This window comes from Tachysurus fulvidraco, chromosome 4 (genome assembly GCF_022655615.1).
Source record: "Tachysurus fulvidraco isolate hzauxx_2018 chromosome 4, HZAU_PFXX_2.0, whole genome shotgun sequence".
Taxonomy (NCBI): Eukaryota; Metazoa; Chordata; class Actinopteri; order Siluriformes; family Bagridae; genus Tachysurus; species Tachysurus fulvidraco.
In genome coordinates this window covers 11,433,249-11,448,208 of record NC_062521.1, presented here as the reverse complement: position 1 = coordinate 11,448,208, position 14,960 = coordinate 11,433,249, and the positions used below count along the sequence as shown (strand labels likewise).

General features: G+C 41.3%; 1 protein-coding gene across 4 annotated transcripts in view; it reads left to right on the top strand.

Annotated features, from left to right (window-relative positions):
- Positions 1-14,960, top strand: part of dctn1b (dynactin 1b) — a 32,713-nt gene that overhangs the window by 16,262 nt on the left and 1,491 nt on the right. The window contains exons 1-25 of one of the 4 annotated variants that reach the window (XM_047812395.1): positions 574-1,095; positions 2,188-2,208; positions 2,648-2,818; positions 3,322-3,519; positions 3,794-3,998; positions 4,103-4,181; positions 4,290-4,449; positions 4,608-4,712; positions 4,893-5,084; positions 5,262-5,375; positions 5,474-5,626; positions 6,255-6,415; positions 6,585-6,753; positions 7,063-7,131; positions 8,912-9,127; positions 9,254-9,415; positions 10,026-10,157; positions 10,721-10,846; positions 10,998-11,140; positions 11,293-11,462; positions 11,796-11,807; positions 13,174-13,286; positions 14,246-14,432; positions 14,528-14,601; positions 14,685-14,774. In XM_047812395.1, the coding sequence (XP_047668351.1) occupies positions 1,066-1,095; positions 2,188-2,208; positions 2,648-2,818; positions 3,322-3,519; positions 3,794-3,998; positions 4,103-4,181; positions 4,290-4,449; positions 4,608-4,712; positions 4,893-5,084; positions 5,262-5,375; positions 5,474-5,626; positions 6,255-6,415; positions 6,585-6,753; positions 7,063-7,131; positions 8,912-9,127; positions 9,254-9,415; positions 10,026-10,157; positions 10,721-10,846; positions 10,998-11,140; positions 11,293-11,462; positions 11,796-11,807; positions 13,174-13,286; positions 14,246-14,432; positions 14,528-14,601; positions 14,685-14,774 (3,252 nt within the window). In that variant the 5' untranslated portion in view covers positions 574-1,065. Of the gene's footprint in view, positions 1-573; positions 1,096-2,187; positions 2,209-2,647; positions 2,819-3,321; positions 3,520-3,793; positions 3,999-4,102; positions 4,182-4,289; positions 4,450-4,607; positions 4,713-4,892; positions 5,085-5,261; positions 5,376-5,473; positions 5,627-6,254; positions 6,416-6,584; positions 6,754-7,062; positions 7,132-8,911; positions 9,128-9,253; positions 9,416-10,025; positions 10,158-10,720; positions 10,847-10,997; positions 11,141-11,292; positions 11,463-11,795; positions 11,808-13,164; positions 13,287-14,245; positions 14,433-14,527; positions 14,602-14,684; positions 14,775-14,960 lie in introns of those variants that run through there. The other 3 variants (XM_047812394.1, XM_047812396.1, XM_027150220.2) reach the window with 3 other exon arrangements.

The following is a 14,960-nucleotide window of genomic DNA, read 5'->3' as shown; positions in this document are numbered from 1 at the left end:
TATATTGATCTGCTACCTAGCATATCTTATAGTCTAGTAGACGTAGCGTCTCGTATGATCTATTAGCTTTTTCTCCTCTCTTATCTTGCTCTTCTATGTCTCTTCTCTTCAGTATATGATCTGTTTTCTCCTCGCTAGCTTCGTCGTGCTCCTCCTCTTCTCTTCTCTTCTCCTCTCTTCTCTTCTCTCCTTCTCTCCTCTTCTCCTCTTCTCTTCAGGTTTTCTGCCCTAACTAAGTGCATTAATATGTTTTAAAACACAGATATTTAGTGAAGCTAAAATTGTGGTCTCAGTGTACACTGCACCTGTACAATATAATGTAATTAACCCATAGACAGCTACCAGTGAAATGTTGCTAGGATACAGGGCAGACTTCCATCAGTTCCCCCTTCCCCTCACCCGCTCTTCTCTCTCTCTCTCTCTCTCTGTCTCTCTCTCTCTCTCTCCTTGTTCCTCTCTAAGGCTAACACTCAGGAGGGAGGGAGGCTTGTGATGTAATGTGATGGCGAGGCAGCTGTAGGCACAAAAGAGCAACAGAGGGAGTGAGGGAGGGAGGGAGGGAGGAGGAGACTAAGGGAGAGGCGAGGAAGAGAGAGAGAGCGAGAGAGAGAGAGATGGATGCTGAGGGAGAGAGCGATGGCTGCTCTGCAGAAAGATGACAATGCTATAATCAGAAAGACAAGTCGAGTAGTAGAGAAGAAACTCTGACTGCTGGTGAAATAAAATCCAAGGATTCGGATACTGCAGCAAACGAAGAGAGAGAGAGAGACCAAGATTAGTAGACTACCTGCAGCAGCGTTTGTGTGTGTGTGTGTGTGTGTATGTGTGTGTGTGTCTGGACACAGCTTGCCTGCTACTGTGTGTTTGTGGCTTTGCTACAGGTTTGGCCTGCTTTCCCCATTCTGTCTCTCTGTTAATGTGACTGAAAGGCTTTCTGTATTTCTACTCTCTCTTTGCCCCTTGTGTGTGTGTGTGTGTGTGTGTGTGTGTGTGTGTGTGTGTGTGTGTGTGCGTGCACACACTGTTTGTGTGCTGTGTGTGTATTTTTCCTCTTCACTTGCCAATATGATGAGACAGACGCCAGCTCCTCGTAAGGTATACAGCATCTGATTTGCTTTAATACCATATTCCTGTGTTTTTCTACATAAAATATAATTCATATATTCATTTTATAATAAAATATTAAAAAACTAGAATGCTCATAAAGGCAGTGATCGTGTGTGTGTGAGTGTGTGTGAGTGTGTGTGTGTGTGTGTGGTTCAAGGGGTTGGGGGTGTGACAGAATGAGTAAGTGCAGATCAAGTTGTTAGTGCAGCAATACAAATAAAAGGCTTCACTTGTGAATGGCATTGTGTTTAGGATTATGCATTAGGATTATTAGCATTGTGCTTAGCGATTAGCCACATGATATAAAATTATAAAATGTTTATGATTACAATTCTTAAGGCAAGTAAGACTAATAATATTTATAATTCCATTTTATTATAACGATTAAAGGAGTTATTAGGAGTTATTAGCCTATTTTATATATGTGCTTATGAATTGATTTTATTATGAACTGTGTGTGTATGTTTGTGTGTGTGTGCATAGTTAAGTACAGAAGGGCTTTGTTTGTGCAGGAACTGTTGTGTCCTCAGTGTAACAGAGCTCTCATGAAAAGGCTTGTGTGTGTGTGTGTGTGTGTGTGTGTGTGTGTGTGTGTGTGTGTGTGTGTGTGTGTGTGTGTGTGTGTGTGTGTGTGTGTGTGTGTGTGTGTGTGTGCGTGTGTGTGTGTGCGTGTGTGCGCGCTTGACCTTGGTGGTGCCAGTCGGCTATGCAGATTTTCCTAATTAGAGAATAAAAATATTTTAGACAAACTTTTGTTCCTGAATTTTTCTTGACAAATGTGTTAATGCTAGAACTGTTATATAAAGAAAAGCACACACACACACACACACACACACACACACACACACACACACACACACACACACACACACACACACACACACACACACACACACACACACACACACACATACACACACACATATATATACACACACAAACACAAACATGCACAACCTGCTTGTCTATTTCTCTAATCATGACACCTCTATACTTTCTTTCTGTATAAATTCTCTTTCTAAATGCTTTGTCATGATGTGTGTGTTTTCTGGTGTGTCTGTGTGTGTTCTTTCTCCACAGACTACGGCCAGGAGGCCAAAGGTGAGTTTTAATTCACAACAAGGTTTAAACTAATTCTACTAACTACTTGTGTGAGTTTAACACATTCTAATCAAGTGAGGAAGTGTAATATTTCTCACCTTTGATTAGTCTCATGTGGGATGAGTGAAGCTTTATGTTGAGAACTCACTGTTTTATGTGTGTTTCAACCACTTAAACTCATTCTTACATCTAAATAAAAGGTAACAGCTTTATCACTATTTGGATTTTGTTGTCTGTGTTCCTTTTTTTAATACTGTATCTCAAGATGTATGTATGTATATATAGCACATTATAACAGGGAATGTATAATGTTGTATAAAGTATATAAACTTGCCACCGTTTGATACCCAACGTGTGTGTGTGTGTGTGTGTGTGTGTGTGTGTGTGTGTGTGTGTGTGTGTGTGTGTGTGTGTGTGTGTGTGTGTGTGTGTGTGTTAGGCACGTACGGGTGTTGGAGTGAAGGTGGGATCTGGCTCTGCTTCGGCAGGAGAGATGAGCAGCAGTGAACCCAGTACACCTGCTCAGACCCCACTGGCTGCTCCTGTTATCCCCTCTCCTGTTGGGACACTCCCCTCCCCTGGAGCTTCCTCTATCTCTGCCCCCAGTAAGGTGAGATACAGCATTTCCTTTGCTATCTTTCTAGAATTAGGGATTATTATAATTTTTACTAGAGTATTTACACATGTCATAAGGTGTAATATCAGTCAAATAGTTTATGTCTTTGACTATTCATTGAGTGAATGATTTGTTACACTACACTGAGAATGTGATTGTCTAGATTCATGTCGGTTTTTAATGTCGGTGTGGTTGTGGCTCAGTGTAATACTCATATACTGTATATAGACCACAGAAGGACATAAGTGACCGAGCTGTGTGTGCTCATATATAGAAGAACCCGCAGCATTACAGTAGCTAAGTCAAATATTTTGCTTAATTTTGCCAGCTACATAATGCATTTATCTAATGTTTCATCTCTTGAGTAGTAGCTAGTTAAGTTTACTAATAAGGCATCCAATAATAAGCTAATTATATATGTGAATTTGTGTGTGTGTGTGTGTGTGTGTGTGTGTGTGTGTGTGTGTGTGTGTGTGTGTGTTTGTGTGAGAGATCAGGAGGAGGAGGCTCTACGGGCACAGGTGAAAGATCTGGAAGAGAAGCTGGAGACTCTGCGGATGAAGCGGGCAGAGGATAAGGCCAAGCTAAAAGAGCTGGAGAAGCACAAGATTCAGCTGGAGCAGCTACAGGAGTGGAAGAGCAAGATGCAGGAGCAGCAAAATGAGCTACAGAAACAACTCAAAGAGGCCAAAAAGGTACACACACACACACACACACACACACACACACACACACACACACACACACACACACACACACACACACACACACACACACACACAGCCTAATCAGGTGCTGATCTTTATATATGAAGTGATTAGTAGCAGCATCATGTTAAGGTAATGCAACACCCATGAACCCGATGACTGAGGAGATACACACACCTTGACTGACCTCTCACACAAACAAAAAGATGTCAAGAGGACAGATATGTTCTAATACTGATTTTGCCTAATGTCTTTACGGTAGGAAGCAAAAGAGGCTTTAGAAGCAAAGGAGCATTATATGGAGGAGATGGCAGACACTGCAGATGCTATAGAGATGGCAACTTTAGATAAAGAGATGGCTGAGGAGAGGGCAGAGTCTCTGCAGCTGGAGGTGGACGCACTTAAAGAAAAGTTGGACGAACTGACCATGGACCTGGAGATCCTCAAACATGAGATAGAGGAGAAAGGCATGTGTACTGTACATATGCACATGTACACACAAATGCATTGCTTCATTATTTCTCTTCCTGTGGTAGAAACTAATTCATTCACAATGGCTCCTGACTTGCAGGCTCTGATGGTGCAGCATCTAGCTTTCATGTGAAACAACTGGAGGAACAAAATGCCCGATTGAAGGAGGCCTTGGTCAGGTGCGTTGTAATGCAATCACTGGGAATGTAGCAAAGCCTGCTTTGGCAGCTGTGTAGTTCCAGATAATCATCTTCTTGCATGTGTGTGTGTGTGTATATTTGTGTCAGGATGCGTGACCTGTCAGCCTCTGAGAAACAGGAGCACTTGAAGTTGCAGAAACAGATGGAGAAGAAGAACTTTGAGCTGGAGGCATTGAGGATGCAGAAAGAGAAAATACAGGAAGAAATGAAGATGGCAGAGAAGACCATAGATGAGCTCAAAGAACAGGTCTACTGTGCTTCCCACAGCATTCACCTAGAGAACACTAGAATATATATATAACTATATATATAAACACAGGGATGCCTGGAGAAACAGTATGCTTGTGGAAGGATAAATATAAGGGATGACGTGTTGATTTAGGTTTGTGTTTGTGTTTGTTGTAGGTGGATGCAGCTCTTGGAGCAGAAGAGATGGTAGAGACTCTAACTGAGCGAAATCTGGACCTGGAAGAGAAAGTGCGAGAGCTCAGAGAGGCTGTTACTGACCTGGTGAGAAGAAGTATTTCTACAGCAGTTAACATTCTGAAGAATGACTAACAATAGGTTAAACACAGTATAGGTTAAATCATTGCTTGCGTGTGTGTGTGTATTAATGCATACTAACCTGTATCTCTGTTCTCAGTTGTGTGTCTAAACTTGCATGTGCTTGTCTGTGTGTATTTATCGTAGGAGGCCATTAATGAGATGAATGACGAGCTGCAGGAGAACGCTAGAGAGACGGAGCTGGAGCTGAGGGAGCAGCTGGATCTGAGCGCAGCCAATGTGCGAGAGGCAGACAAACGTGTGGAAGCGGCACAAGAGACCGTGGCAGATTACCAACACACCATCCAGAAATACAGGGAACTGACCGCACACCTGCAGGTACTGCCGCTCCTCACACTACAGCATCAGCACTCACATCTTTTATTAAAAGTGAATTCTTCGGCCGTTTGAATCTAGAGAAACGGCAGAAGGTTTGTAGACGGATACGTATAAGTCATGACAAGTCGATTTAAGTTTGTGTGAGTTTATGTGTGTTTTTTTGGTGTTTTTGTGTAGGAAGTGAACAGAGAGCTGATGAGCCAACAGGAGGCCACTGCTGAGACGCAGCAGCAATCTGCAGAGATCTTCGACTTCAAGATCAAGTTTGCAGAAACCAAAGCATATGCAAAGGTTCAACAAATGCACACGACACACTCCAGGAACAACTGTACAGTATCATCATTTGCCTGTGTGTGTATTAATGTGTGTGTGTGTGTGTTTTATCCCAGGCCATTGAGATGGAGTTGCGTAAGATGGAAGTGACTCAGGCGAACAGACAGGTGGCTCTTCTCACTTCTTTCATGCCCGACTCCTTCCTGAGACATGGAGGGGATCATGACTGCATCCTAGTTCTTCTGCTTATACCCAGGCTCAACTGCAAGGTACTCTATGAGTGTGTTTGTGTGTGTTTTGTGTGTGTGTCTATAAACTGAATGCTATTATGGTTCACTAATGTGTTTTAAGGCCCGAGTTGTTGTAAAGGTTTTATTAATAACACAATAGTGGAGATTACAATAAAATAAAAAAGAGTGGTTATGATTTATAGAATAAATTTTTAGTAATTATGGATATAATTGATAATAAATTTTAACTGAACAGATGTAAAATGACACATTAATCACATTAATACAAACAAACCAAATCAATGTCATCATAGTCTAATTGCAGTTTTACTAAAACTATGAAGTTTGAATCTAAAATCTAACACAAATATAACTATTTATGGTTCTTTGGGTAGAAAGCTTAGAAGTAAAAAAGCTCTAATGGCTGGTTTATGTACAGAATACTGTACATAAACTACTGTACAGAATAATGTACTGTGCTGCTTTTCATATAATTGGTGTTTAGGATTGGTGTTTCCTTATTTATACGCTGGAAGTGGTCGCTGTTTGGGAGAGACAAGTTCTGATTTAAGGTAGTGTGTGTGTGTGTGTGTGTGTGTGTGTGTGTGTGTGTGTGTGTGTGTGTGTGTGTGTGTGTGTGTGTGTGTGCACGTGTGTGGTGTTACAGGCAGAGCTGATCAGTAAGCAGGCACAGGAGAAGTTTGATCTTACCGAGAACTGCTCTCAGAGACCGGGGATGAGAGGGGCTGCGGGCGAGCAGCTCAGCTTTGCTGCTGGACTTGTTTACTCTCTGAGTCTGCTTCAGGCAACACTGCACAAATATGAATAGTACATACACACACACACACACACACACACACACACACACACACACACACACACAAACACACACACACACACACACACACACACACACACAAAATGAACCTATGCTATGTAAGTAATGGAACAGCAGTAATGTTTGGTTGTCCTGAATATTCTTTTACACTCTCTCTAGTGCCCTTAATCAGTGTGATGTGGAGGTATATAAACATGTGGGCTCCCTTTACTCGGAGATGTGCGTGCACGAGCGTTCTTTGGACTTCCTCATTGATTTGCTGCACAAGGATCAACTGGATGAAACTGTGAATGTGGAGCCACTTACTAAGGCCATTAAATATTATCAGGTATTTCTCTCTTTTACACACACACACACACACACACACACACACACACACACACACACACACACACACACACACACACACACACACACACACACACACACACACACACACACACACACACCTACACACCTAAGATACAAATGTTGCTCTTAATGTCACTTGATGTTCAGACTCTGTATGTAGATTAATTCTATCACAGGCATCATTTTTAGTATTTAAAAAATTCTCCTTGTATTTATACAGAAATATAAATATAATAGACAGAGAAACTCGGTATGGCACAAATGATGTTCTGTTCTGCATCTACAGCACCTTTATAGCATTCATCTAGCCGACCAGGCAGAGAACTGCACCATGCAGCTGGCTGACCATATTAAAGTAAGACACACACACAAAGAACACACACACACACACACACACACACACACACACACACACACACACACACACAGACAGACAGAATTGCCAATTTAAACTAATAGCACCTCTCCGCTGTGGACATGGCTGCACACCAAGCCTCGGCAACAAATTTAGATTACAAGTATATGCCCTGTGTGTGTGCTCCACTTTCCCCTCATATAACTCAACCTGTGAAATTAGGAGGAGTTTCTCTGAGGTTATCACATGGTGACTTGATAGACATCATTTCAATTTAAGAATCGAGAAGATGTGGCTTTTCTATGGCTACATTAAATCCTATGTAGGGCACAGACAGAAAGAGTGAAGCCAGATAAGATCTGTCCTGTTTAAAAGATGGCAGATATTTTTCTTGGCATTTCACATGATTTCTGTGTATCTTTGGGGGATTCTCTAGGTTCTGTTTTCCTTTACCCAAAAACGTAACTATAGGTTGACGAATGTGTGTATGGTACCCTGTGATGAACTGGTATCCCATCCAGTGTGTATTACCACTTCATACACCCTGTTCCTGGCTACACCTCCAGCGTTCTGGGTTTATGACTATATTTATGACTATACCCTTTGTGTGTATGGAGTTTGCATGTACTCCCTGTATTTCAGGGGTTTCCTGCACAACACTGGTTTCTTCCCCAGTTCAAAGACATGCTTAAGATCACAATTTCTAAATCATCCCTGTGAAGGTAAGTGTGTGATTATGCCCTGTGATGTGTTGGCACGTCATCCAGAGTGTCTCCTGCTTCGTGCCCTGAGTGCCCTGAGATAGACTGCAGGATCCTTGTGACCCAGTGTTGGATAACAGAATGGAACTGGATGACCCAGTGTTGCTACAGAAATTGAATAAATGGAAGGACAATCGTAACCAAAAGCTGTGGGGTGTTTTAGTATTGTTAAGCCTGCTGGGCTCTGGCAGATCATTGGTGATTTACAGAGCTGGAAAAGATCTAGAAAGTTCCATAAGTCTACAAGTGCATCCACCTGGAAAAGTGGTGCAAATTTTTGTTTTAGTTGTGAAAAGACAGAAAATGTAACAGGGTTGAGTTTTTGTTCATTTTGTACATCATTCATGCAAATTGAAGCAAAACATCAATTTGCATGAATTAAATTGCGCAATTAAAAGAACTTTAATAAGGACAATAAAAAAAAGAATGCAAACATTACAGCTAGTTACTTTTTGAACTTTTATTTTTTTTAATCAAATTCATCAAATATGTTGAGTGGGGGACACGGTGGCTTAGTGGTTAGCACGTTAGCCTCACACCTCCTGGGTTGGGGGTTCGATTCCCGCCTCCGCCTTGTGTGTGTGGAGTTTGCATGTTCTCCCCGTGCCTCGGGGGTTTCCTCCGGGTACTCCGGTTTCCTCCCACGGTCCAAAACACATGCATGCTAGGTTGATTGGCATCTCTGGAAAATTGTCCGTAGTGTGTGATTGTGTGAGTGAATGAGAGTGTGTGTGTGTCCTGCCATGGGTTGGCACTCCGTCCAGGGTGTATCCTGCCTTGATGCCTGAAACGCACAGGATCCCCGTGACCCGAGAAGTTCGGATAAGCGGTAGAAAATGAATGAATGAATGTTGAGTTGGATTTGTAAACATATTTGCTAGGAGATCCAGACACACACATACACATACACAAATACACAGCTGTAGCTATGATCTTTTTTGTACATGATTATTTGCTTCTACCATCACACAGTACAGCTCTGAAAACACTATGACTATCATATCCATGTATCTCTGCAGTTTACCCAGAGTGCTCTGGACTGTATGATGGTGGAGGTAGGTCGGCTGCGCTCCTTCCTGCAGGCGGGAGGAGAAGAAGAAACACCGTTTTTTGTGCTGCTTAAAGATCTGGACACTTCTTGTAGCGACATTCGCCAGTTCTGCAAAAAGATTCGACGTCGCATGCCAGGCACTGATGCTCCAGGCATCCCTGCTGCCCTCAGCTTTGGGCCTCAGGTCTAAACACACACGTGTACATACACATGTATAATTTTGCTGACACACACATGCTTAAATCTCTTATGTATAAACAAGAACCTACAGACAGGCATGGCTGATGGGAGAGTGTGTGTGTGTGGGCAGGTGAGTGAGACGCTGGCAGAAAGCAGAAGGCAGCTGGCTTGGGTGAATGCTGTGCTGCAGGAGGTGGCTGCAGCAGGAGCTCAACTCATTGCTCCACTTGGAGAACATGAGGGTCTTCCAGTGCTTAAACTGGAGGACATGGCCTTCAAAGCAGCTGAACAGGTCAGTGCTTGTGTCTGTGTATGTCTGTGTGCAGCATGGATTAAATCCTAATGTTAGTTCTAGGCACAGACTGAGAAATTATACTATGTTTGGCTATGAATTTGAAAATAAATAAATAAATAAATAAATACATCCTGCAATTTTGATAATATTAGAACTGGGATAGATTCCAGGCTCCCAGGATGGGATGTAGTAGCTTAGTGGTTAAGGTGTTGGACTACAGATTGGATGGTTGTAAGTTCAAATCCCAGGTCCACCAACCTGCCACTGCCAGGCTCCTGAGCAGGCCCCTTAATGCTCAAATGTATTAAATTAGATAAATATATATAAGTTGCTCTTGGATAAGGGCAAAACATCCGTGTAATATAATATTTGTGCTAGTAAAATTTCCAAAAATATTTGTCTATATTTTTTCTTTTTTCAACCTAATGTGCTTTCTGAGGGAGCCCTTAAACTATCTGTGTATATCCTTACAACATTTGTCTTTTATAAAAAATAAGAGTAGTCTATCAGAAATGCAGAACAGTTTATCTCCCAGGAAGACTTTATTAGAGGTCATTGTGTGGTTATTCCTCATGTGCATTTCATCGTCTTCTGTTGTCATGCTCAGATCTATGGCTCCCAGGGTATAAACCTGTATGAGTGTCTGCGGCAGTCCTGTAGCGTCGTCATCGCAACCATGAACAAGATGGCCACTGCTATGCAGGAGGGAGAATACGACTCGGAGAAGCCACAGACTGGGGTGAGTTCTATACTCAGATGTATTTCTGCAGAGCTGTTCATTATCACAGCAGGACCATGTTACAGCCAAGGGTTCTAGCAGAACATTTGGAAATAAAATAAAAAAAAAGAAAAAGAAATATAGCAATCAGAATAAGAATCACCTTCATTGTCCAGTGAAAAGCACTGTAAGGGTTTACATATACAAGGAATTGGTCTTGGTGTACTGGTGCATTCTAACAATGAAGCATAGAAGCATAAATATGATGAAAGTTATGAGTTAAATATAAAATATATAAAAAGAATTGAAGGAAATAGAAACTGTATAATATTACTGGTTGTGCAAAAGTGGATCAGTGCAATTACTACATTCTAAAAGCCACATACCGTGCAAATGAGACATAACTGTGCCTTAGTGCAAGTTGTGCAAAAGTGGAGCAGTGCAAATGCTCACAGTTTGAGGTAAGATGGTACAGGTGCAGTATAAACATCTTGAGTTGGCAAATGGAGCAATACTGTAAGGGGAAACAAACTAATTTAGATGTTTCCCATGTCTACATTGTGTGTGTTTGTGTGTGTGTGTAGATGGCTCCAGTAGAAGTGCGGGCGGCTGCACTGAGGGCCGAGATCACAGACGCTGAAGGACTCGGCCTAAAATTGGAAGACAGAGAGACTGCCATCAAAGAGCTCAAGAAATCCCTCAAAATAAAGGTAGCCACACAATTTAAAGCGAGTGTAGTACATCCACATATTACACCTGCTGCATACATGTATGTAGGTTACTGATAAAATGAATAATTGATGTTGAAACATCAATTACTGATAAAATGAATAATTGATGTTGAAACATCCCTCTGTGTAGGGTGAAGAGCTGTGTGAGGCCAACGTGCGGCTGAGCCTTCTAGAGAAGAAGCTGGACAGTGCTTCAAAGGACGCAGATGAACGTGTGGAAAAAATCCAGACCATTCTGGATGAGACCCAGGCACTCCTGAAGAAAAAGGAGAAGTATGAGAATAACCATTAGAAAAAGCTGACAAGCACTGATGACCTTTTACACAATATTGTCGTTCGTTCTCACCGATTGATAATCATTATTATTGATCAAATGTAGTTTGTGTTACAAATCTGTGTGTGTGTGCGTGTGTGTGTGTGTGCAGGGAATTTGAAGAAACCATGGATGCTCTGCAGGCTGACATAGACCAACTTGAGGCAGAGAAGACGGAGCTGAGACAGCGGATAAACAGCCAGTCAAAGATGACCATCGAGGGACTCAGGGGAAGTCCCGCCTCTGGCATTGCTTCCATTGTGACTGGTGGCATCACAACTGGTGAGAATGATGAAAATCTATGGCATTCTAAAGGATAAGGTACCTGTATGCTTATAATGATTGGACATGTCATGATTTTTTTTTTTAGAATAGTTGAAAATGACAGAAAATGTCACCTTTTTCATGCGCCTCAAAAAGAAATTCTGTTTACGTACAAAAGTGAAACGCTAAACTATCATATTTAAAGATACCGTCCAGGTGTTCTCCAGAGATAGACACCTCTAACAGGTTTTCTTAGACTGCTGCACATTTTTCTGCTTTTCCCTTTCATGCCTTCTTTCCTTCACCGAATCTTATGTGTTTCTCTCTCGTATCTCTTCATTCCCACTGCAGAGGATCAGAAAGGTAAACTGCATTGCTACTCTGTCATTACTACTCTACAGTGATCTACACTGTATGCCACACTATTATGCAATGAAGGGTTTGTTGGATTTCTTTCATAACACTTTTAGGGATTTCATCCTAAAAAATATTGACAAACGATATTTCATCCACCTGTGAGAATTGAATAGTTCCTGCTGTCATCTTTGTGCTTTTTCCACAATTGTGTTGTGGCGTATATGCAGGTTGTTGACAAAGCTATTATTATGGTATAAAAGATTTAACTGTAGAAGAGAAGACAGCAGTACATCATTACAACTTCGATCCTCAAAATCAGCGTAGCATCAAGGAGTATGGGACAGAAGCTAGGTATTTGACCTCCAATGAATCTATCTATAAAGTGAATTGAATGGTCCAGACATCTGACTAGTTTACTGTCAGGAGCTGAACCACTTTTGATAGACCTGATAAATGAAGCAAGAGTTGAGTCAGACTAATATACCAGCAAGAAGATGTTCTGAGCTGTTTTCATTGGTGGTGATCTGGGTTCTTCCCTAGCGAGCTCCTGAAGGTATAAAGTTGACTTCTTGTTGATTTTTTTTTAAAAAACAATTTGTGCCATGGTTTAAAAAGAAGTATATGATATTATAATAAAATATGACCTTGACGCACCAAAGCACCATCATTTCCACTTGTCAAGTAGACAGCAAAGTACTAAAGGAAAGTGTTCTACAAAAACTGCCATCTGATAAAGTGATCAGCATTTTCACTTGTTTTAAGTCTCACTGAGATCCTCAGGTTTAGGTGAAAATATCAGATATATCACATCACTAATATCAGGTTTGTTGAACTAAAGTTTGCTATTTTATCATAGTCCTACATTCAGAATCTAACCAAGACAATGGACTCATCTCAGCCAGTTACATATGTAATGAAGCTCTTTATCTCTGAAAATTGTTTAATAAATCCACAACAGCACCTTCATCAGTTCTAAATAAACATAGGTGCACTTTCCATTTTGTACAACAGCTTTTATGAAACCTGTAAGAAAGTGGAAATCCCTGCATCCCTTATTTGCACCGAAATGATGGAAATGTGGTGCAGAATGTACTCTTTATTCTTCAAAATGTCAGATTTAATAAGTGTTTAGCATAATAGCTTGACACACAATGTACATACACTCTTCACTTTTTTGCTTGTCTTTTATGAGCTCCCTAAGATGGCCCTCATGTGTGTCCTACATTTAGCGCAAGGAAATATACAGTATATACAAGAAATATACACAACCATGCAGAATGTCTATGCTGATAGTCGTATTACATGAAAAAGCAAAGCTAGTGATCTGGTGTGTGTGTGTGTGTGTGTGTGTGTCTATGTGTAGGTGCTATAGGCATGTGTGCTGCAGGAGGTGTGCAGGTGATAGATTCTCCACTGCTGTCCCAACAGATTGAAGCTCAGAGACTCAGCATAAAGCACCTGAAAAACGAAAACAACATCTTGAAGGTCTTGCACGCACGCACACACACACACACACACACACACACACACACACGCACACGCACACGCACACACGCACGCATTTCACTTCTCAAACTTGTTATCCTGATATGGTCTTAAATTTGGTTACAATGCCAGTAGTCCTGGATATTACAATTAAACCAGACGCCAAATGGTCTGTGAAGCTCCCAAGTAGCTCAACATAAAATGTTGTTGGGGTTTTTGGATAAAATTGCTCTGTATACATGCTCTGTGGGTGGGACGCATGGTAGTGTTACTCTCTTCCCTATAAGTTACAGCAATATCAACCAATCGTGGGTGTTTATAAGCTCATATATGAGAAACCGAGGGATAGAACTTTCCTCTGAGTGTGTTTGCACTGTGATGCAGCATAAGAAGCAGTTTGAACAAAGCTGTTGGCTGGCTTCATGTGTTAAAGAGGAAGCATGTATTAGCCTTCATTCTACCCAGTTCGCAGCTGGAGTCTGGTTAGTGGGTGGAAACTTGGGAGGTGACCAAATTGGGGAGAAATGTGAGACAAAAATTAAAGGATTGACCTTTCTGAGATTGTTAAAACAATAATTTATATTGCACAGACAAATAAACAAATATTAATAATATGCTTATATTAAATTACAGTTCACTTTGATTCTGATGAAAAATAAAATCTGTACAACTGAAATCTGCACAGTTTCTCTTTAAACCAAAAAGACAATTTTGGCATAACAAAAGAGTGGATTCTCTTTTATCTACTGTTATTTCGATAGCTTAATATTATACTGCATTATTTTAGTTAGATTAATAAGATTTAGATTCATAGATTTAGATCTATATATTTCCATTTCTTGTGCTTGTTATTATGTTGAAAAGCCCTGGTTAAGGTCAGAAACAGAAATTTCAGAGTATATACACATCATTTGTCATCAGTCCTCATTCTGTCTCTGCAAACATGTTTGTGTATCTAGGCGGAGAAGATGCGTGCTCAGTTAGCTTCACTTCCTCCACTGAACGTGTCAAAGCTGAGCTGGCGAGAGGGTTGTAGACCTGAGGTCCTGTCCAGTGCTCTCTATCGCAAAACAGACCAACTCCTGGAAACACTGCTGCAGATGAGTGCCAATGTCAAAGTCGTAGACATCACTGGAAAGTCTCCAGGTTAGAGATCGTGACCTGCTCGTGATGATGATTCTACACAGATCTGTACATTTCTACTAACATAGAGAGGCTTGTGTTGTTATTTTTGTGTACAGTGACTCCCAGTGCCCAGCTTCTGGAGCAGACAGCAAGGCTACAGTCTCTCAGTGAGACCCTCGACAGGCTAAAGGTAAAAATAGTCAGAACACCAGTATGCATCATTAGTCAAATGTGATTGGTGCAAACTGAACACAGTCATTCCCTGCCCTTTAGGATGAAGTGGCAGAGCATGTGGTGTCTCAGAGACCTGGCGCTCAGGTTTCGTCCGACTTCGCTACTTTCCCCTGCAGCTCCTTCGTAAAGGTAAAACCACAGACCTGTGATAAGGTTGTTGGCGAACAGCCATTATGAGATGTTTTGTAGTTTAAACTAAATTTACATATATTCTGAGATGAACTGTTTTGTGTTCTCCTGTTTGCATCCTGGGGGATCGGGCGGCACCTAGAACCATATAAAACTAAGATAAACTAAGATTCTTTTGGTACATAT